The 19,204-nt window shown below is 49.6% G+C and overlaps 2 protein-coding genes across 3 annotated transcripts in view; one reads left to right on the forward strand and one right to left on the reverse strand.

Annotated features, from left to right (window-relative positions):
• The window catches only part of DNAJC16 (DnaJ heat shock protein family (Hsp40) member C16), a 31,943-nt gene extending 22,874 nt beyond the window's left edge, over positions 1 to 9,069 (forward strand). For both annotated transcript variants that reach the window (XM_036350664.1, XM_036350667.1), the window contains 7 exons: positions 713 to 896; positions 1,643 to 1,825; positions 1,977 to 2,053; positions 2,852 to 2,932; positions 3,036 to 3,134; positions 5,166 to 5,336; positions 5,801 to 9,069. In XM_036350664.1, the coding sequence (XP_036206557.1) occupies positions 713 to 896; positions 1,643 to 1,825; positions 1,977 to 2,053; positions 2,852 to 2,932; positions 3,036 to 3,134; positions 5,166 to 5,336; positions 5,801 to 6,194 (1,189 nt within the window). In that variant the 3' untranslated portion in view covers positions 6,195 to 9,069. The remainder of the gene's footprint in view (positions 1 to 712; positions 897 to 1,642; positions 1,826 to 1,976; positions 2,054 to 2,851; positions 2,933 to 3,035; positions 3,135 to 5,165; positions 5,337 to 5,800) is intronic.
• Positions 9,070 to 9,829: 760 nt separating this feature from the next.
• AGMAT (agmatinase) lies at positions 9,830 to 17,859 on the reverse strand. The gene is made up of 7 exons (XM_036350668.1): positions 17,528 to 17,859; positions 16,127 to 16,329; positions 14,262 to 14,310; positions 13,049 to 13,244; positions 12,179 to 12,358; positions 10,667 to 10,751; positions 9,830 to 9,994 (listed from the first exon to the last, which is right to left on the reverse strand). The coding sequence occupies exons 1-7, from the start codon at positions 17,797 to 17,799 to the stop codon at positions 9,921 to 9,923; spliced, it is 1,059 nt and encodes a 352-aa protein (XP_036206561.1). The 5' UTR covers positions 17,800 to 17,859; the 3' UTR covers positions 9,830 to 9,920.
• Between the last annotated feature and the right edge of the window lie 1,345 nt (positions 17,860 to 19,204).

The following is a 19,204-nucleotide window of genomic DNA, read 5'->3' on the forward strand; positions in this document are numbered from 1 at the left end:
AATAGAGGCTCCACAAGGGCACAATCATTCTAGAAGTGCTCAGGAGATGTTGGGAGAGTGGATGAGTGAATGATAAGCTAAACTTCCCAGTGGAACCATCGCAAAGGAAGCCCTTCAGAATGAGGCTCGGCAGCCGGTGAGCTGAGAGGTGAGCAGCCGGCCTGTAGTGGAAGAACCAGACCAGATGGCTTCTGAAAGGCCCATCTGCATCCAGGACTCGGTGACCATTGCCTCAGAAGACAGCCCTGAGTGTGGTAGAGGGTGGTCTGGGAAAGAAGTGTGTCGGGAACGACTTGGAAATATTTTCCCGTTAGACTTTGACCATGGAGTTTCTTTTTTTTTTTTTTAATATATTTTATTGATTTTTTACAGAGAGGAAGGGAGAGAGATAGAGAGTTAGAAACATCGATGAGAGAGCAACATCGATCAGCTTCCTCCTGCACATCTCCTACTGGGGATGTGCCCGCAACCCAGGTACATGCCCTTGACCGGAATCGAACCTGGGACCTTTCAGTCCGCAGGTCGACGCTCTATCCACTGAGCCAAACCGGTTTCGGCAGACCATGGAGTTTCTTTAGTAAATGCATTCACGTCTTTAGTGAATGCAAGCAAAGGGTTCCTTCATGAGCACGTCCTCTCCTTCACCCTCACTTGCCATCACAGGTTCTAGCCGTGCCTCGGGAGTGCTGATACTGTCTTCTGTTGTGTGCAGGTACTGTGTGATTTTACTGATTCCCGAGGCCACCAAGTCGAGTCAAGCCTTTGAGGCCTTCCTGTCCTTCGCGCAGGCAAACTCACAAGACACATTGCGATTCATGCACGTCTACAGCAATCGGCAGCCGGAGTTTGCCAACGCCTTCCTGCCAGACAGTGAGACGTTCCGAGGGAAGTCGGCGGTGAGTCGTGGTCCCCGTCCTGGTCCTGATCCCAGCTCTTGACGAGCACTGGCACTCGATTCTGTGTCCTATTTCCTCGGGAGTTTTGAATACAAATTCCAGGAAACCCAGAAATCTCTGAGCCTGTTTTGAAAGCCTACTCTTAAAAGTCTTTCACCCTGGTGACCACCTCCTAGATTTTCGGCCTTTTACCTTCACAGAAAGCACCTTTTCTGTGAGTAGAGATTGAAGAGCATCAATCCTTTTCACCAGTTTTTCCTATGGCAGGTCTAGTTTTGCCTATCTAGTTTGCAAAATCTTCCTTAAGCTACCAATAATGTGCTGTCGAAATATCCCCGCCTGCACTCACAGCACCCTAATTGATCTCTCCTTCCTTTCTCCTCCTTTGTCATCACTCTCTACAGTTGCATGAAATTCTCTTCATCATTCTGGTAATCATGGAGAACCTCTCTAAAAACAAAGGGTTCCTTTATTATAAAAATTAGAAAGAGATTATCGAACAAAGCTTATTAAAAGAAAGAGCTTTAACTTTAACAGAAGCTTCAGAAAGTCACCATAAAAAGTCACCATAATTTCTTTTGTCAGAAAAATATAAATCTCTTGTAAATGTTTTATACTCATCCATATCTGTTTGAGTTTATTGCTGACTTCCTTAGACCCTTTTTCTCATCCTCTCTGAAGAGAAAACAAACAACAGTGACGTACCATTCTTTGAGAATTCTGATGGTTTTTCTCTTTTCTCCCAGGTGTCTGTCTTTGAAAGGCGCAACATGGGAGGCAGGGTGGTCTATAAGACCCTGGAGGACCCCTGGACAGGGAGTGAGAATGATAAATTCATCCTTCTGAGTTACCTCGAGCAGCTGCGGAAAGACTCCACTCTTCTGTCCTCGGAAGCTGTGCTCCCCGACTTGATCGATGAACTTGCCCCTGTAAGCGTGTGGCCCAGGGGAGTGGGTGCTGGGCAGGGCTGGTGGCTCCCAGGGCTGCACAGAAGCTCAGCAGCAGCGCTGTGTTGGGGTGAGGACTTCTCCCACTGGGGCTCAGGGGCTCGGTCCTGACCGTCATTCATTCTCTCAATAGATTTTCCTCGTTCGGTGGTTTGTCACTGCTTTTTCCTACATCTCAGACTGGTTGGAAGACCTGTATTACAACAACTGGTAGGAATGTTGTGAGATGGCGTGTCTTTTGCTCTATTAATGGCAGGATTGCTGCTTTTCTTTTGAAAACGGTCTATTCTTCTTTGACGTGAGTGTATATTCAGCGTAGGCAGGTGGAAGAATGTTTACACTTTTTCAACACCGTCCCCTTTTTCTTTCTCTCCATCACTTCACTTTTTTATATTTGCTGATTGACTCATTCCCACTGGCTGCCCTTCCAGACAACAGAGCCTGACACACATGTAGTCCAATGTGCAGGTGTACAAGCCAGTCAGGAATTAATCGTTCCTGGCCTGGTACATCTTAACGCCCCTTTTCCTTTTCACTGAATTGATTGGGGTGACACTGGTTAATAAAATTATACAGGTTTCAGGGGCACAGTTCTTCAACACAGCATCTGTACACTGCATTGTGCTCACCACCCCAAGTCAAGTCTCCGTCCATCACCATTTACCCCCCTGTCCCTGCTCACAACCTAAATCCTTTATTGCCTCCTTACTGTTGCCTCCTACAGGGTATATTAGGCACAGCCTGTAATGCTGAGGCACAAAATTAAACTGAAAATAAGCAATCTCTGAATCCTAACAGTCGGAGGGCACTCTCTGCTTTCCCCACCCCCAAGAACCTCTCTTTGTATGGAATTAGAAAGTGTTTATTGATATGAAAGCTTTTTGGTTTGGGGTTGTTTGGGGGTTTGTTCTTTTGAGCCAGAGAGAGGAAACCTAAAAGCATTCACTGATGTGTCACAGCAGCCCATGTAGAGTGGAGCAGGTTGTAAGCTTGTTGTCTTCGTTTTAGGCGGGAAATGATACCCCTCCTGTCTCTGGCCTTCTCCGCCTTATTCGTCCTCTTCGGCACCTTCATCATCCAGGCATTCTGGTGAGTCCTCCACGGCTTCTCAGCATGGCTTTCTGTGGGGAGGGCCCAAACCTCATGGTGGTTTGTCCTCTTTTTTTGTAAAACTCCTTTTTTCTCACTTTAGTGACTCAAACTATGATCGAGAGTCAAAAAATCCAGACAAAAAGAAAGCCCAGGAGACGACCGAGAAGACCGTGTCCAGCTTCACCAGAGAGAACACCAGGTTTGTCTGTCACAGGGGTGGGGAACCTTTCTCCCGCCAAGGGCTGTTTGGCTATTTATAAGATCATTTGAGGGCCCTACAAAATGATCAACTTAAAAATGAGCCTGCTCTATTTGGTCAAACATTTAATTAACTCACCCCTAATGCCTTGGCAGGGCCAGGTCAAATGATTCCGAGGGCTTTATATGGCCCTGGCACCAGACATTCCCTACCCCTGGTCTAACAAAATACCACGCCCACCTCCCCCTGGCTGCTGACCCGCAGCCCGTGTGGTCTCATAAATAAGAGTTTGACTACATGTGTATATAGAACTCTGGTTCCCATCCAGCTGTAGGAGGTGGGAACAGGGAAAGTCGCCGCTGATTCCTGTTCACTGAGACCCTCTCCACATGCAGACACTGGACCTCCTTCTGCTCAGTATCATTGGTTTCTCAATCTCAAGTTTAACAGTGAGGGCAGGAAACAAAGAAGCACATCAGAGAGATGCTAGATGAGCTGGAAGCAGAGAATGGTGCGTCCTATCCTAAAGTTGCTCTGCTCCGACTGAGAATCTCTTTGTAGGCCCAGGACTGCCAAGCAGGGACCACCCAGTCCTCCTAGTGCATTGGGCTCTCGAATCTATATATATAAAAGCATAATATGCAAATTGACCAGACAGCAGAATGACCGGTCAGCTATGACACACAGTGACCAGTGGTGTAGATGTTCAACGCAGGAGCTGCCCCCAGCCCGCAAGCCCCCATCGATGGCCTGATCAAGGCCTGCTGGCCAACCTCTCGGTCCCTCCCCCCAGCCAGCCAGCAGGCTCCAATCGCCGGTGGTGGGTGGTGGCGCCTGGGCCCCGATTGCCCCGCCGGTTGCCCCACACACAGAGGGCCAGGCCTAGGGACCCTACCCATAAACAAATTTTGTGCGCCAGGCTCTAGTATTAAATAACGTATCTTGTCTGGTTAGAACAGTGGTTCTCAACCTTCCTAATGCCGTGACCCTTTAATACAATTCCTCATGTTGTAGTAACCCCCAATTTCATTGTTACAAATTGAACATAATTAAAGCATAGTGAATAATCATAAAAACAAAATGTAGCCAGGACCGGTTTGGCTCAGTGGATAGAGCGTCGGCCTACGGACTCAAGGGTCCCGGGTTCGATTTCGGTCAAGGGCTTGTACCTTGGTTGTGGGCACATCCCCAGTGGGGGGCGTGCAGAAGGCAGCTGATCGATGTTTCTCTCTCATCGATGTTTCTGGCTCTCTGTCCCTCTCCCTTCCTCTTTGTAAAAAATCAATAAAATATATTTTTTAAAAAATGTAATTATATATGTGTTTTCCAATGGTCTTAGGCGACCCCTGTGAAAGGGTTGTTCAACCCCCAAAGGGGTCGCAACCCACAGGTTGAGAACCGCTGGGTTAGAACATAGTGGGTTTTTGTTTTTTTAATGTATTTTTAATTCAGAGAGGAAGGGAGCAGGAGAGAGAGAGAAAAACTTCAATGGTGAGAGAGAATCACTGACCAGCTGCCTCTTGCAAGCCCCACACTGGGGATCGAGCCTGCAACCCGGTCATGTGCCCTGACAAGGAATTGAACCCTGACCTCCTGGTTCATAGGTCGACCCTCAACCACTGAGCCACGCCGGCCGGGCTCTTTTTTTTTTTAGAGAATTTTTATGGGTTTATTTGAGCCAAACTGATGATGTATCCTGGGGAGAAAGATCTCAAATGTTCCGAACATAGCGTTTTCTTCTGCTTGGTTCTTTTAAATGTAATGGCATTTTACTACCCTGATATCTTTTTTTTAATATATTTTTATTGATTTTAGAATGGGAGGGGGAGAGAGAGAGAGAGAAACACTGATGAAAGAGAATCATTGATTGGCTGCCTCCTGCATGCCCCTTACTGGGGATTGAGCCTGCAACCCAGGCATGCGCCTGACTGGGAATCGAACTGTGACCTGGTTCATAGGTCAACACTCAACCACTGAGCCACACTGGCCGGGCCTCTGGTAATATCTTAACTGCTCCATATTCTTTCACAGCAAGAACCCTAGAAAAGGCTTTGTGGAGGTGACGGAACTCACGGATGTAACGTACACCAGTAACTTGGTGCGCCTGCGGCCAGGCCACATGAACGTGGTCCTCATCCTGTCCAACTCCACCAAGACCAGCCTCCTGCAGAAGTTTGCTCTGGAGGTCTACATGTTCACTGGGTAAGCGCGTGTGAGAGAGGGCGGGACGGGGAGACAGCAGGCACATCTGGGAAGGAGGGGGCCGGCGGGAGTTACATCCTTTCCTCTTGGGCCGGGAGGAGCTCTATCCGTGCAGCGCCGTGGTGGCCGTGACCTGTCTAAGCCAGAAGTGGGAGCCGTCCTGAGGGCGCCTTCTCTGCCCCTTGACTTCGTGCCCCTCAGTTCTTCCCGGGGCCCTTTCAGGAAACTGACTATTCTCTGGCTCCTGTGTCTTTTCCTGGAGCTGGACACTGAGAGTGATGTGACACCCAGCAAGAGGCCGGGGGTGGGGGGATGGGGGGTGTTGCTGTTGGGGCGCCCTCGGCTCCCACAGGATCCTGCGTGGTGTCTGCACCTGGCCCCGGCCGGCATGAAGTCTGGCAGGTATTGGTGTTCCCGCAGCTGAGTGTCAGGAAGCCCTCAGCCCTCACTCTCTTCCTCCACAGGAGCAGCTGCCTGCACTTCTCCTTCCTGAGTCTCGATAAACACAGAGAGTGGCTGGAATACTTGTTAGAATTTGCTCAGGACGCAGCCCCGATCCCAAACCAGTATGACAAGCACTTCCTGGAGCGTGACTACACGGGTTACGTGCTGGCTCTGAATGGCCACAAGAAATACTTCTGCCTCTTCAAGCCCCAAAGAGCAGTGGAAGAGGAGGAAGCCTTGGGGGCAAGTGATGTTGACCCCTCCTTGCCCCCGGGGGAATCGCGAGGGCAGGCCGGCAGCCTTGCGTCCAAGCCCATCAAAGGGAAACTGAGCAAGCTGTCCCTGTGGATGGAGCGCCTGTTGGAAGGCTCCTTGCAGAGGTTTTACATCCCGTCCTGGCCTGAGCTAGACTGAGGGGCAGCAGCGAGAGACTTGAACTCCTCAGACCCATTGCAGGCCCCTGCGCACAGGTATTTGCAGGACTCAAACTATCACCACGGACGGAGTCTAGGTTTTAGATGATTCTTCTAGAGCAGTGGCCAGAAGAACCTTTCCTTTGTCCTGCTTTGTCCTGTTCTAACCTAGGAGTGAAAATATTTTCCTTTGGGATTTTCTTTCCTGTCTGAATGCCGCACTATTTAAAATAGACCGCTCGTCCCTCTTCCCTACGGTCCTCCCGCGCTCACACCCCCTCTCCTGTCCAGTGTCCATGCCCGGGAGCACAGACATTTGCCCTGCAGCGGTACCAGCAGCCTGGTGTGCTGGTCGCTGGCTGGGGTGTTCACCCGCCTCCCCCCGCCCCCGCTCCCGGCCGCTGTGCTTCTGCTGCGGTGCATGCTGTAACAGTGGGACAGCCCACAGCAGCTTCTGGGCCCCACGGCCTGAAAGAGGCCGGGTCCCAGCAATCTTACGTTTAGCGGTCTTTCTGGTAGTAAGTGGCTAATGGATATTTTGGGGGTATCCCCCTCTGCAGTTTGTCAGCCATGGTTTTAAAAGCATAGGGATGAGTGCGGTTCTGCATGTGAGTTTGGGTTCTTCCCAAGGCAAGAGAAGGGAGGGCTTAGCAGTGACTGAAGTGACCCCTCCCTGAGCGTCCCATCAGCCGCCTCCCCAACACGAGAAGTAGCCGAGAGGGATCCGCACGGCAGAAAGTACTGTAACGACTTGAGCCATTTATGCGTATGTTTTTAGATGCCTTTCTGCCTCTGTCAGTCTTAGGGTATGGGTATTAGGAGCCATAACTTTAACCTTGTTCTCTGAACGTAGAGATAAGCTGCTATAAGCCAGTAGATGTTAAACGGAAGACAAATTATTCCCACCTGCCACGAGTGGTGTCTCTTTAGTAAAATACCAGTCACGTCTGTGTATCAAGGAACCTAACATTTCTCAGCAATCGTATTTTGAGCAGTTACCCCAAAAGTGCTGTATCGTCAAGTCCTCATTTGTGACAAGTGAACCAAGACTTGTTCTAGACTCCTGTTTTGCAAAAGGCTTATTACTTTGAGCTCCTGCCTGTATGTGGATGTCTCGTCTTCACCGTCTCACTCTTCACTTACAGCTGCTCCACCAGTAGCAGGTCAGTCCTGGCACCAGCTTGCTGAGCTGAGGGTGAGATGGACGCCAGGCTGGAGAGCTTACCTTTTCTCTTTAGGGCAAAACCACCAGTGGGGTGTGGACAACCTCAAAGAGTGGTCTATTCCATTGTCAAAGCAGATAGCCCCTTAAGGGCAATTTGTAAAGTAAAAGGTCAAAATCAGTGATGGGACAAAATAAGTTAGTATTTTCTTTAATCATAACTGGTTTAAACTAAGCCATTTGGACCCCGAATGACTTAACTACTGAGCTACAGTGACAAGTAGTCAATTATTTGAGCCCAGGAATTGCTGTAGTTGTCATGGAATCTACAGCTTTATGGAAAAGGTGAAGAATCACTGCCAAGCTTCCTTCCCCACGTGGTCCTCCAGAAGTGGACGCTGACTCTGAGGGCCGCCTCGCATGGCACCTGACCAGATAGGAGTGATCACGGGATTCATTTGGCTCCTTGATGCATCACTCTTCAAAGTTATTTTCTGGGTCTTTTATGGCCAAGTTTACTTAAATGAGTTTGTTTTGCTTTTATTGTAGATTTTAATTTCTGGTACTAATGGGATTCCTGGCCATAATTTCTGAAAACCAAAACCTTCCCTGATTTGATTTTTAAAAATTTCATCATTAAAATAAAAAGCACCTGCCATTTGCACTAAGAAAGGAAAGATAATAGGATTGGAAACATTCCTGGCAAATACTTCAGCTCACCAATTCTACAGAGCTCTCTGGGCAGGCATGTCTGCCAGAGGAGACTGGGAGCTCTTATTTTAAAATGAACTTTACCCGTGGCCAGCAAGCCTTTCTTCCTGAATGTTGTTTCCATTAATTTATTTACTTTTGTGTCAAATGTATGAGCCATTGTCTGCTCAGCCAATGCCACCGTTTCTCTTCCTAATGTATGTAACCACACAGACCCAGTTTCGGTTTCAACTTCCTAGTTTTCAAATACGTATCTTCAAAAGACAACATTGATGATTTTAGAGGTAGCTTTTTCTGGTTGATAGCATCTACGCATCATGTTTAGCAGATGGGGATGAAAACTGGTCTTAAAAGTCTTTGTAGAATACACACCCATTTACCAAATTTTTTTTATTGCCAAGGTGTCAGTGGCACGATGTGTCTAACACAGAGGTGGGCAGCCCCAGCTAAGCTGGTTCAGTGAGCAAGGCAGCCCTAATTTCCCCTGGGCTCCGTGGTCTCGCTGTCTTCACTCACTGACCATGAAACTTGGTTGTGGTTTTCATGTAATAGGTTGATTTCCTCCTCGTTCAGTACACAAATGTTTTCCTGATATAAAGAGAATAGGATCTGAATGATTTGCCTTGTTTGGGAAATGGGATTAGAAGCAAACACTCCAAGAAAATTGTTAAGGAAAACTCTTTAAAAGCTGATGCAAAACATTTTACCGAATGAGATGTTGCTCGCATCCTAATACCTGCCATTGTCCCTTGAAAACAAATGTAGTGTGGCAACTGCTGACTCTCTGTTCAGTTTGTGATTATACTTTTGAGACAGACCTGGAAAGAAAGTGGATATTTTGCACTTTTGATACTCTTAGGAACAAGTAACTTATTTGGCAAGTGGTGTCCTTTTTATGTTGTTTTTGTTTTGTATTGTGAACAGGCACTAAAGCTGATGTTATTTTTGTTTTAAGAATATTACCGACTGGAAACAAATAAACTATTTTAATGTGTGATGATTACGGGTAGCTCCTGCATCGAGATGATTTATCGTGGACACATTACCAGCAAAACTGAATTTGCGTGTAACTCGGCAGGTGCTTACAATCAGCACTTGGCGACTGCAGATTTCAGGAACGACTGTCCTGGAGGGTGTGGCAGCTGGAAGAGCAGATAATGCAGAACAGACTGAGGAAGGGTCTCGGGGGGCTCCTGGGAGGCCATTTCGTGTACCCTCCTGGGCTTCTGAGTGGGAAGTTTATTAGGATCTGCGTGTGACTTTCTTTCAAAGCAGGGGCGGGGAACGTCTGGCCCCAGGGCTGTATAAGGACCTAGAAATAATCTGGTCTGACCCTGCCCAGGCAACCGCAGGCGGGACTCGAAATTCAATAAATCTAAGCGCTTTTTTCATAGCAACATAAATTTATATTGAGTGAATTATATTAAGCGAATGATGTTATAACTATCCAGATGGCCTTTGGCAGAAAAGAGGATCCCCACCCCTGCTTTAAAGGAAGATACTATAGAAATATGGGAGGTTTATACAATATTATTTCATAGTCTTTTTATTTCATTCCTCCAATTTTTAGATAACTTTAAACTGACTTCTCCACCCCTTCCCCCTTTATCCTCCATCATCTTTCATCAAAGGAAGAAATCAGCACAGCACAAGGGCTACTGTTTTTTTAAATTAATTCAAACTCCTTAGAAATATTAGCGGTCTGGATTTGAGTTCTGCTTTGTGCCCTGATTTTACAGCCACCACTGACACTTGGAGCAGAATGTTTTATTGGCACAAACTCTGTAGTACTGACAGGTGCTTAAGAACTGGTCCTTGATGCGGTCTGTTATTCTGTGTTGACGAGCACAAGGTTCAGACGACTCTCACTTTGGGGAGAACACACAGCATCTCAAACAGCAGGTTGGCTGCCAGGAGGGCCGTGTTTCCTGCAGAGAAGTAAAACCCGGCGTGAAGACCAGCCCCCAGGCCACACCTCCCAGAACTGTTCAGCCCCCAGCCCTTTGTCTTCCTTTTCGGGGTCCCGCTTTCCGGGCATTCTGCCCCATCGGTCATTTGGAAATATTACTTTAAAATACAGAAGGTTCTTTGTTTACTCTCAGAACAGATTTTGCCCAAAAGGAAACCTATAACAATGGTGTGTATTGTATTTATTATCATCCTCTGAGGCTAATAGGCCTAACTGTAAGGTTTTCTAAATTAAAATTATGAGGCTGGCATCTTCTTTGAGCATCTCTCCTAAGCCAGCTAATTCCCCACTTTATTGATATTAGTAACTATTATTTATCTTTTGGGAATTCACTTTTCCTGAAATATCAGTAGGATGGCCGTGTGCCACCCTGTCACTAAACTGCAGGCTTGTTTCTGCCTTTTGCTGACTGGTGGGCAAGCTAATAATACTCAGCAACCTCCAGGGCTTTTGTCAGGGCTCATTAGCTGTGTCTGTAAGGTGCGCAATAAAAGGTTTCTTTTCACTGTAGGGCATACTCAGCAGGTTCCCGAGTTACACAGAAGGACCCATCCATCCGCTGCCTATTAACTAGGTTAATAAAATTTGAACTAGCAGCTGCCGAGGGATCACAGGTTTCTTGTTTACTCACCAAAAGGGTCGTATGGCGGTGAGACTTCCACCAGGTCACAGCCCACCACGTTCAGGCCTTGACAGCCCCGGATGATCTCCAGAGCCTGTCCACAATCGAGCCACGTGGAAATCATTGACCACGAAAACAAACAGTGGACGCCTCCGTGGATTTCTCCCAACATGTGCCCACCTTCCGACTCAAAACTATTGCTTTCCCTCAGTAAGCATTTACCGACTGCCAGGCACCCTGGTGGCCATCACAGCTGACCGATGCCCAGTCCCTGCTCCGGAGGGCTCCACAGTGTGGTGATGGGGACAAGCAAGCCAATAATTTCAATGTTATGCACTAAGGCACTGGTCGGCAAACTGGCTCGCGAGCCACATGTGGCTCTTTGGCCCCTTGAGTGTGGCCATGAAATTTCAATGGCACTGGACGTGCGCGCCCACACATGGTATTTTGTGGGAGAGCCACTCTCAAGGGGCCGCAGTTTGCCAACCACTGCACTAAGGACTTCAGGAAAAACAAGTAGGAACACGTAACAGCCCGCAGAGGTGGGGAAGGCCTCCCCAAGGTGGAAATAGTGCAATGAATTGACCAAGCAGCTGAGCAGGGGAAGGGCAGCCCAGGGCGAGGGAGAAGGCACCACGACGAAGTACCCGAGTTAGACGCGGCCGGGAGACAGGGTCAGGAGGGGATGGTAGGAAGAATCGCTTTGTCTCAAGGAGTTTCCATTGTGCAGGTGCAAAGCCCAGAAGGACAAGACGTTGAGGAATGAGGTCTGTGTTTTAGAAATCTCTCCGGTGGGAACGGAAAAGGGCTTTGAAGAGGCAGCTGTCACCGCCCTTTCTTAGAGGGTATGAGACAATGATTAGGTTTAAGCAACCTTCATTTCCTCACCGGAGAAATTCGAGTACCTACCATTTAAATATCAGGCACTATTCTAGGCTCCAGGGACAGGGTAGTGAACCAAAGGCCTTACCTCCTGGAGCTTACCTTCTCACTATAACCACGCTCCAGTCCTGCCTGCCTGCCTGCCTTTATGCTCAGCACATCCTATGGGAAACTATTTGGGTCGTTCTAAAACTCTTGAACTACCTTGGTAGCTGGTTAATCCCACTGTGCATACTTTTTTAAAATCTAACCCCAAAATGTCCTTGAGAGGGGTACTACCATATGATTCCCATGGACCAACTACTGCAGAACCAGCAGCAGGAAAATCAAATGAAGAACTGTAACATCCCAATAAAAAATGAGGGCCTTGGCTAAAACCCAGTCCTCAGCGAGTCCGTATTCAAACCTAGGGTGGCCCCGAGGACAGGAAAGGCCCACGTGCCCTGCTTTTAAAACCCTATCCTGGGAGGGAAAAGGGGATACATGTAATACTTTCAACAATTTTTTTTTAATCACAACTGTAAGAAAAGAAAAAAAGAAAAACATATCCTGATTCCCGAAGACTCACCACAAGGCCCAGAAACGTGGGGCGTTAAAAATCCTCACCCCCACGAATGGTCACGGGTGGAGCCTCCGTACCTGACTAGGGGTGAGACCAGCAATTTCCGGTGTCCCTGTCCCTGGGGCATAGGCAGGATCCAAGCCGTCAATATCAAAGCTGATATACATGGGTTTGCCTCCCATCTGCTGCCTCACTTCTGCCATCAGAGGGACCAGCGACTTCATCCAGCAGTCTTCAGCCAGCACCACCCGGAAGCCCTGGGGATGGAGGCATGGAAGAGTGGGAGGTCAAGGCTTCTGCAGGGCACACTGCCTGGGCATTTCCTCCGGGCCAACCCCGTGCTAAGCGCTACGTACCCATCATATTGGACCCTGAACCTTCTTGAGGAGGGAACTACCACCCCCATGTCACAGGTGAGGAATGAAGGGACGATGACGGGCAAGGCAGGGAGAAAGAGCTGACCTATGGAGATGGGATCAGCAAGCCAAGAGCGAGATGCTCAGGCCAGCTCCCTCGAGCACTTCCCGAACAGCTCTGTCCAGAAGACCGGCCTTTGCATGGGGCCTTGGGCTTTTCCTGTTGGCTCTTGTCAAATGTGTTCACCTGGGAGCCGCTCTGCCCAGCGGGTATGAAGAGGAGAACTAAGGGGTCCCCTCGCCTCGGGTTGGGACCTCCCCAGCTCTTTTCCAAGACAGCAACATCCCAGGGGTTGGTTCGTCTCTGCCAGTCCCCCCACCCCAGCAACAGGAGGCCTCCTCTGCCTCGTGAGCCAACATCCTCGCTCCTCTCTGCTGCACATGACCCTCTGGGGGTAAACTCAGCCTTCCTCCCCTTTTCTGAACTTGCTTATTAAAGCCCTCTGGAGTCCATGGCTGCCACTGAGTGAGCAGCGGAGAGGAAGGCACTGTACAGGCGGGGGACAGAGGGAAGGGCGTGCAGTCTGTCACCTGGTTCCGGCTGTATCTGTAGGGATCCACGGTCGTGGAAGAGCCCCTGATGCCAATCTGTACGACGCGCTTACAGTCCAGAAGTTTCTCCTCCACGCACCGGCGGAAGGGGGTCCCGTGATAGATCTTCTCTCCCAGGGCCTTGTCAGCCGTGTCCGTGTGAGCATCCACGTGCAGCAGCCCCACAGGACCATGCCTGGTGACAGCAGGGCAGCTCAGGGGCCAGGCCTCCTCACAGGGGCTCAGCACAGCCACCCTCCAGGCCACCAAAACTCGATGAGTGTGCATAGCCAAGGAGGGGAGACCTGGCAACAGTTCTAGGCCTTGCAACTGGTTCCTGTCTTCAAATGACTTCGCATCTCAGAGCCATAAACTCAGACAAGTCAGGCCGAAAATAGACATGTGCTTCAGCTGCCACCTACTACCTATCACCCAGAATTGCCTCACTTACAGATGGAGAGAGCTGGGCAGGTGACAACGAAGGGTGAGCTCAGCTGCCATCCTCCAGCTGGAGCCCCGAGAAGCAGCCTGGACCCAGCTCTCTCGCCATCATCTTCATCAACCCTGCTAGCCACCCAGAAGAAATACATAATCCAAAGCAATGCTAGGCAAACAGCCTCGAGACAAGACTGTACCCACCCACCCCCAAATCAGAATTCTACCCACATGTCTTTCCCCTCTATGAATTCTGGAGCTGCCACCAACGTGGCCCATCTGTCCCTTTCTCAAACTAATTCACAGTCACTCAATCCCTGGTAGACTTCTGCTACTGGGAAAGCCAGCTTCTCCCAGCTTTTCTGGGGAAGGGGCCCTTGCAGGGACAAACCCAGGGCCCCTCCTCCGCAAGCAGCCCCACTGAGCCTGTCAGTGTTTAGGGTTGGCCTTTGAGCAAAACAGAAACAAGTTAACTGGGGTTTGGGGCTCATCTTCCCAAAACAGAGGCAAACACTGAGCGTGCATCCCAGAGCGGACCCAGGCCAAGGGCAGGCGGCCAGAGTGTTAATAATAGTCTTGGCTTCTAGCTGGTGACTGACAGAGACGCCTGGAGCCCGACCTTAGCTTTGATCCACAGCAGCGACTCAGTGGGGAAGTTCCAATCACCCCCAATAACTGGAGCCAGCAGAGGTCACCTGATGCCATCTAGCAGCAAACAACTCATTTCCCAGCTCCTGAATTTTGAAACCTTGCTTGGGCCCAGAGAGTTGGGACTTACTTTTTTGCCATGGCTTGCAATATAGGATATGTGATTGTGTGATCTCCACCTGCAACGAGAAAAAAGAAAACATCGGGAATGTGGATAAAAGTAGAGGACTGTGTGTTACACAGAACAATCCTCAACTTGCCCACTTCTGCCACCCTTTCTGTTAGACTGAAGAACGACAACCCCAGCTAAAATAAGATTTTGTTCCGTGAGGAAAGGGGCCCTGGGTGTTTGAAATTTCATTGTCATTTAAAAGAAGAAGTTAAATTAAGGCTTACAAGTAGAATGCCCACAGCTGCTCTGTCCAATAGAACTTTCTGCAATGAACGGACATGTTCTGTAAATGCACTGGTCAATATGGCGGCCACCAATCACAGGTGGCTATTAAAATGGGGCTCATGCAACTGAGGAACTGAATTTTTATTTTAATTAAAGCCATAATGAATAATGTATTAATTATTTAAATAATAGTTTAAGTTACTTTTAATTTCAATAGCCACATGCAGCCAGTGGCGACGGTATTGGATAGCACAGGCCTAGAAAAGTATTCCTATGCATACCTATAATCATAGTAGGCAACATTTTTTTTAATATATTTTATTGATTTTTTACAGAGAGGAAGGAGAGGGATAGAGAGTTAGAAACATCAATGAGAGAAACATCGATCAGCTGCCTCCTGCACACCCTCTACTGGGGATATGCCCGCAACCAAGGTACATGCCCTTGACTGGAATCAAACCTGGGACCCTTCCGTCTGCAGGCTGACGCTCCATCCACTGAGCCAAACCAGTTAGGGCGGCAACATTTATTGAAGCTCTAACTATGCCAAGCACAACGCTGGGCTATTTGTATGAATTTTCATTATATGTCTCTCGCATAACAGAAAGTGGTAGATGTTGTTATTATTATTCCCATTTTGCAGATGAGGAAATGAGGCCTAAATAGCTTGCGGGGCGGTGGAGCTGAGATTTCAAACCAGGCCATCCGGAAACCACTCGGCTCCTCAGGCTCTCTTTGGCAAGCATTAATTACTATCCCAAAAAAGGGCTGTGTCATTTTAACTGCTTGCGAACCAGAGAGAAGTAAATGCTACAATGAAAGTGGGCGAGGTAGGGGAGGGGAAGGGAAAGCTTCCGGATACATTGAAGTAGACCCTGCCAAGGAAGAAATCACCCTGTTCTCTCAAAGTCATTAACACAATGTCCTTGAAATCGTTCAAAAGTCACACCGAGCCCCTGTTGGCAGCCCTGGATCCCAGGCCTGGGACAAGCGAGTGAGGTAGGTGATGCGAAATTTAAGGGATGCCGAGAAACTCAGTAATACTCTTCTAAGGTAACATTAAACAAAACAAAATTTCATGAAAGAAAAAAACAAAAACACCCCTGATCCTGTCTCCCAGGCCCCTTTTCTCTGACTTTCCAGTGAGCCCAAGCAGCCCCACCTGGACTCTCCCGTTGCTTTGTCTATCATAAGCCCCTCCTTGCTTCACTGTCCCCAGCTTTAACAAGCACACTTAAAACAAGAAAAAAGAATCCATGACGAATTTTAAAGAAAGATGGGACCAGTAACTGTGCTTTTCTAAGCCATAGAGGAGCTTCAGGCAAAAAAGGAAAACCAGTAATACTGTTGCCTTTTGGGGCACCCCTTAAATTTTTCACAGAGGCGGGTGCCTCACCCTAATCTAATGCTGTCTGTCACACTAGTTGAACATTTAAATACCCTCTCCCCTGGGACTGAGATACAGGAATTAATAATGGGCTCCAGGCTACTGTCCCCACATTCCCCGGGGCTTGCCCTGGAGAAGCAGCTGTGTTGGACCACAGGGTAAGCTATCCCTGAGCACAGCGCGCTGCCCTTGCCCTTGCAGATGCCGTTACCCAAGGTCAGAGGCACACAGCCGGCAGCCACGATTTTCTGATAGGCCTCATGAATCAGGCGGCAGCTGTCCTGAAGGTTGTAAAGATTGACATTCACATCGCCTAGGTCTGCGACCATGAGGGACTGGAAGGGGAGGGCCCCCGTGCTGGGGTTGATTGTCCGAAGCATCACTGATTCCTCCCGGATCCGTCGGGGTCCAAATCTGGAAGGAGATGGAGCGTCCTGTCCTGTGAGCATCTCTAAAGGCTTAGCGGCCCCATCTAGGTAGGAGCTTCTCAGCCTCGGGACTGGTGGCATCTGGGGCCGGATGTTACGGGGGCCCATCTTGTGCGTTGTAGGAGGTTTAGCAGCATTCCCGGGCTGTTCCCACTAGATGCCAGTAGCACCCCTTCCCGCAAGTTCTGACACCCACAAATGCCTCAGACTCTGCCAAAAAAAAAGCCCTGGGGGCAAAAAAAACCCTGATCAAGAATCACTGTTCCAGGCTGCATAGTGAAGAGATTAAAGGGGGGGGGGGGGGGACATGTAATATTCTCAACAATAAAGATAGATTTAAAAAAAAAAAAAAAGAGAGAGAGAGAGAAAATAAAGGCACAGATTTAGGAGCCCACCCATCACCAACTTCCTAAAGGTAGTGGATAATTTCCTAACCTGTAAAACAATGACAGTCTTTACCTTACCTCATTGTTGTGAGTTAAATGAAATTACCTATGCCCAAGCACCGTGCACTTGGTAGACTTTTAATAAAGTGGCATTTATCATACAGACCGGCAGTCAGATGAATTGCTACTGAGCTGAACCAGAAATAGCTGAAGCTCAATAATTAGGACAATGAATTTTACTGCCTCTGACTTGAATTTAGAAAAATTGCTTTAATTTGTGCAATTCTTTTTTTTTTAATTGATTGATGAGAGAGAGAGAGAGAGAGAGAGAGAGAGAGAGAGAGAGATCAGTTTATTGTTCCACTTACTTATGCATTCACTGGTTGACTCTTGTATGTGCCCTGACCAGGGGATGGAACCTGCAAGCTTTATCAGGCCTCTCACTTGAACCAACAGAGCTACCGGCCAGGGCCTTGACCTGAGCAATTCTTGCAGCAGGTGACCTCTAGGGTTTGAGGCAGGGTCAGCCAGTTCTGCCGCGCGCAGATGGACCCTGCCCCTGTGCGCTGGCGTCACCCCCAGCCTCCATCCCCGCCAGGCGGGGGGTCATGGCATGGAGAGGCTCGGAGAACCCCTTTTCTTTACCAGGGGATGCCAGTCATGCTTGATACAGAAAAACGGAAATCCACCCTCAAACGTGAAGGGCCCTTTGGAGCCAGGCGCCAGCTTCCAACCTGACCCGGTGAGCAGAGGCCCCCGCGTGCTCCAGCCACGTGTCCCTCCGTCCTGGGGCCTTACCTCGCCCCGGGCCGGTTGGAAGTCCCCGTGTCCAGGGGCACCCCGACGAAGGCGGCGTCCAGCCCCTCCGGGGAGGCCTGCACCGGCAGCCGCATCATGGAGCAGACGCCCACCGGCCGCGCCACCGCCTCGGAGCTGGGGGGCAGGTTCCGGGGGGCGTCGGAGGCCCGGCGCCCGGGAGCGCGGCAGCGGTCGCGGAGCCCCGCGGCGGGACGAGCGACCCCGCGGGCCCCGGGGCCCCGGGCGCAGCGGGACGCCAGCAGCCGCAGCATCCCGCCCGCCGGGCCTCCTGTCCCCGCGGCGACCAGGGCGCCAGTGCCAGCGCCGGGCCGGGGCCGGGCTCAAAGGGCAGGGGCGCCGGTGCGTCGGGCGGGGGAGGGGCCCCGGGACGGTCTCTCCCGCTCCCCTTCCTGGACTTTGGCCCCTGGCGTCTTTGGGGAATGAAGCCGGCCGGGGCTCCCTACCCGCGCCCACGGCCCTGCCCAGGCGTGTCTGCGCCCCCCAAGGACCTCCGCAGCTTCTTCTACTCATAAGTGTTTTTTTGTTTGTTTTTGTGTGTTTTTTAAAAAATATATTTTATTGATTTTTTACAGAGAGGAAGGGAGAGGGACAGAGAGCCAGAAACATCGATGAGAGAGACACTGATCAGCCGCCTCCTGCACACCCCCACTGGGACGTGCCCACAACCAAGGTACGTGCCCCTAACCAGAATCGAACCTGGGACCCTCGAGTCCGCAGGCCGACGCTCTATCCACTGAGCAAACCGGCTAGGGCTCATAAGTTTTTAAAACCCGAGAGGTTTGAAGGGAAACGACTTTTCTCTAAGCGAGAGAAAGTAAAAATGCCTTTTTAAAAATAATGTCTGGGTGGGATTCTCGGAAGCAGCCAGCCTTTCTAAGCAAACTTTTTAAAAAGGTCTCAGGGGCCAAGCCCACTGCCTGCAGTCCTCTTCATGGGGGGGGGGGGGGGCAGGGGGGTCCTGGGAGGGGGGAAAGGAAGTGATTTGTAATGAGTGACGTCAGCCACTTGGTGGCATGATATATTTCTTAACTTCCAGAGGCTGAGATGGAATGGGAAAGGCCTGAGTTCGAGTTCGCATTAAATCATGACCTTTGGGGGAGGGGGGGGCGGGGGTTGCACATTAAGTCCCACCCCCTCGACCTCCTAAGGGTCAGTGAGGGATGTTCAGGTTGGAAGGGGCTGCTGGGAAGTAGGTCCCCACATTTCCTGGAACAAAGACAAACACCTCGTGGTTCTGCCCGGATTCCACCAGTATTTCATGTCGCTTGTCCTGCGTTTTCTTTTTTCTTTTCTTTTTTTTTTTAATTTTTTTAAGTCTTTGAGTTTGTTTTTGTTTTTTGGTTTTTTTTAAATATATTTTATTGATTTTTTTACAGAGAGGAAGGGAGAGAGATAGAGAGCCAGAAACATCGATGAGAGAGAAACATTGATCAGCTGCCTCCGGCACACCTCCTACTGGGGATGTGCCCGCAACCCAGGTACATGCCCTTGACCGGAATCGAACCTGGGACCCTTCAGTCCGCGGGCCGACGCTCTATCCACTGAGCCAAACCGGTTTCGGCGTGTCCTGCGTTTTCTTACTCCTGGCTTTTCCTTTATTCTTCTCACAATATTTGAGTGCTTACTATGTGTCGGGCACTACGGGACCTCTCACTG

Source organism: Myotis myotis, unplaced genomic scaffold (assembly GCF_014108235.1).
Source record: "Myotis myotis isolate mMyoMyo1 unplaced genomic scaffold, mMyoMyo1.p scaffold_m19_p_2, whole genome shotgun sequence".
NCBI classification, from domain to species: Eukaryota; Metazoa; Chordata; class Mammalia; order Chiroptera; family Vespertilionidae; genus Myotis; species Myotis myotis.

Bases quoted from the DNA above. Each gene is read 5' to 3' on its own strand.
- AGMAT (XM_036350668.1), bottom strand. From the start codon at position 17,799: ATGCTGCGGCTGCTGGCGTCCCGCTGCGCCCGGGGCCCCGGGGCCCGC. The intron at 16,330-17,527 runs GTAAGGCCCCAG...ATCTCCTTCCAG, and splicing joins TCCAACCGGCCCGGGGCGAG to ATTTGGACCCCGACGGATCC. The intron at 13,245-14,261 runs GTAAGTCCCAAC...TGCTGTCACCAG, and splicing joins TTGCAAGCCATGGCAAAAAA to GCATGGTCCTGTGGGGCTGC.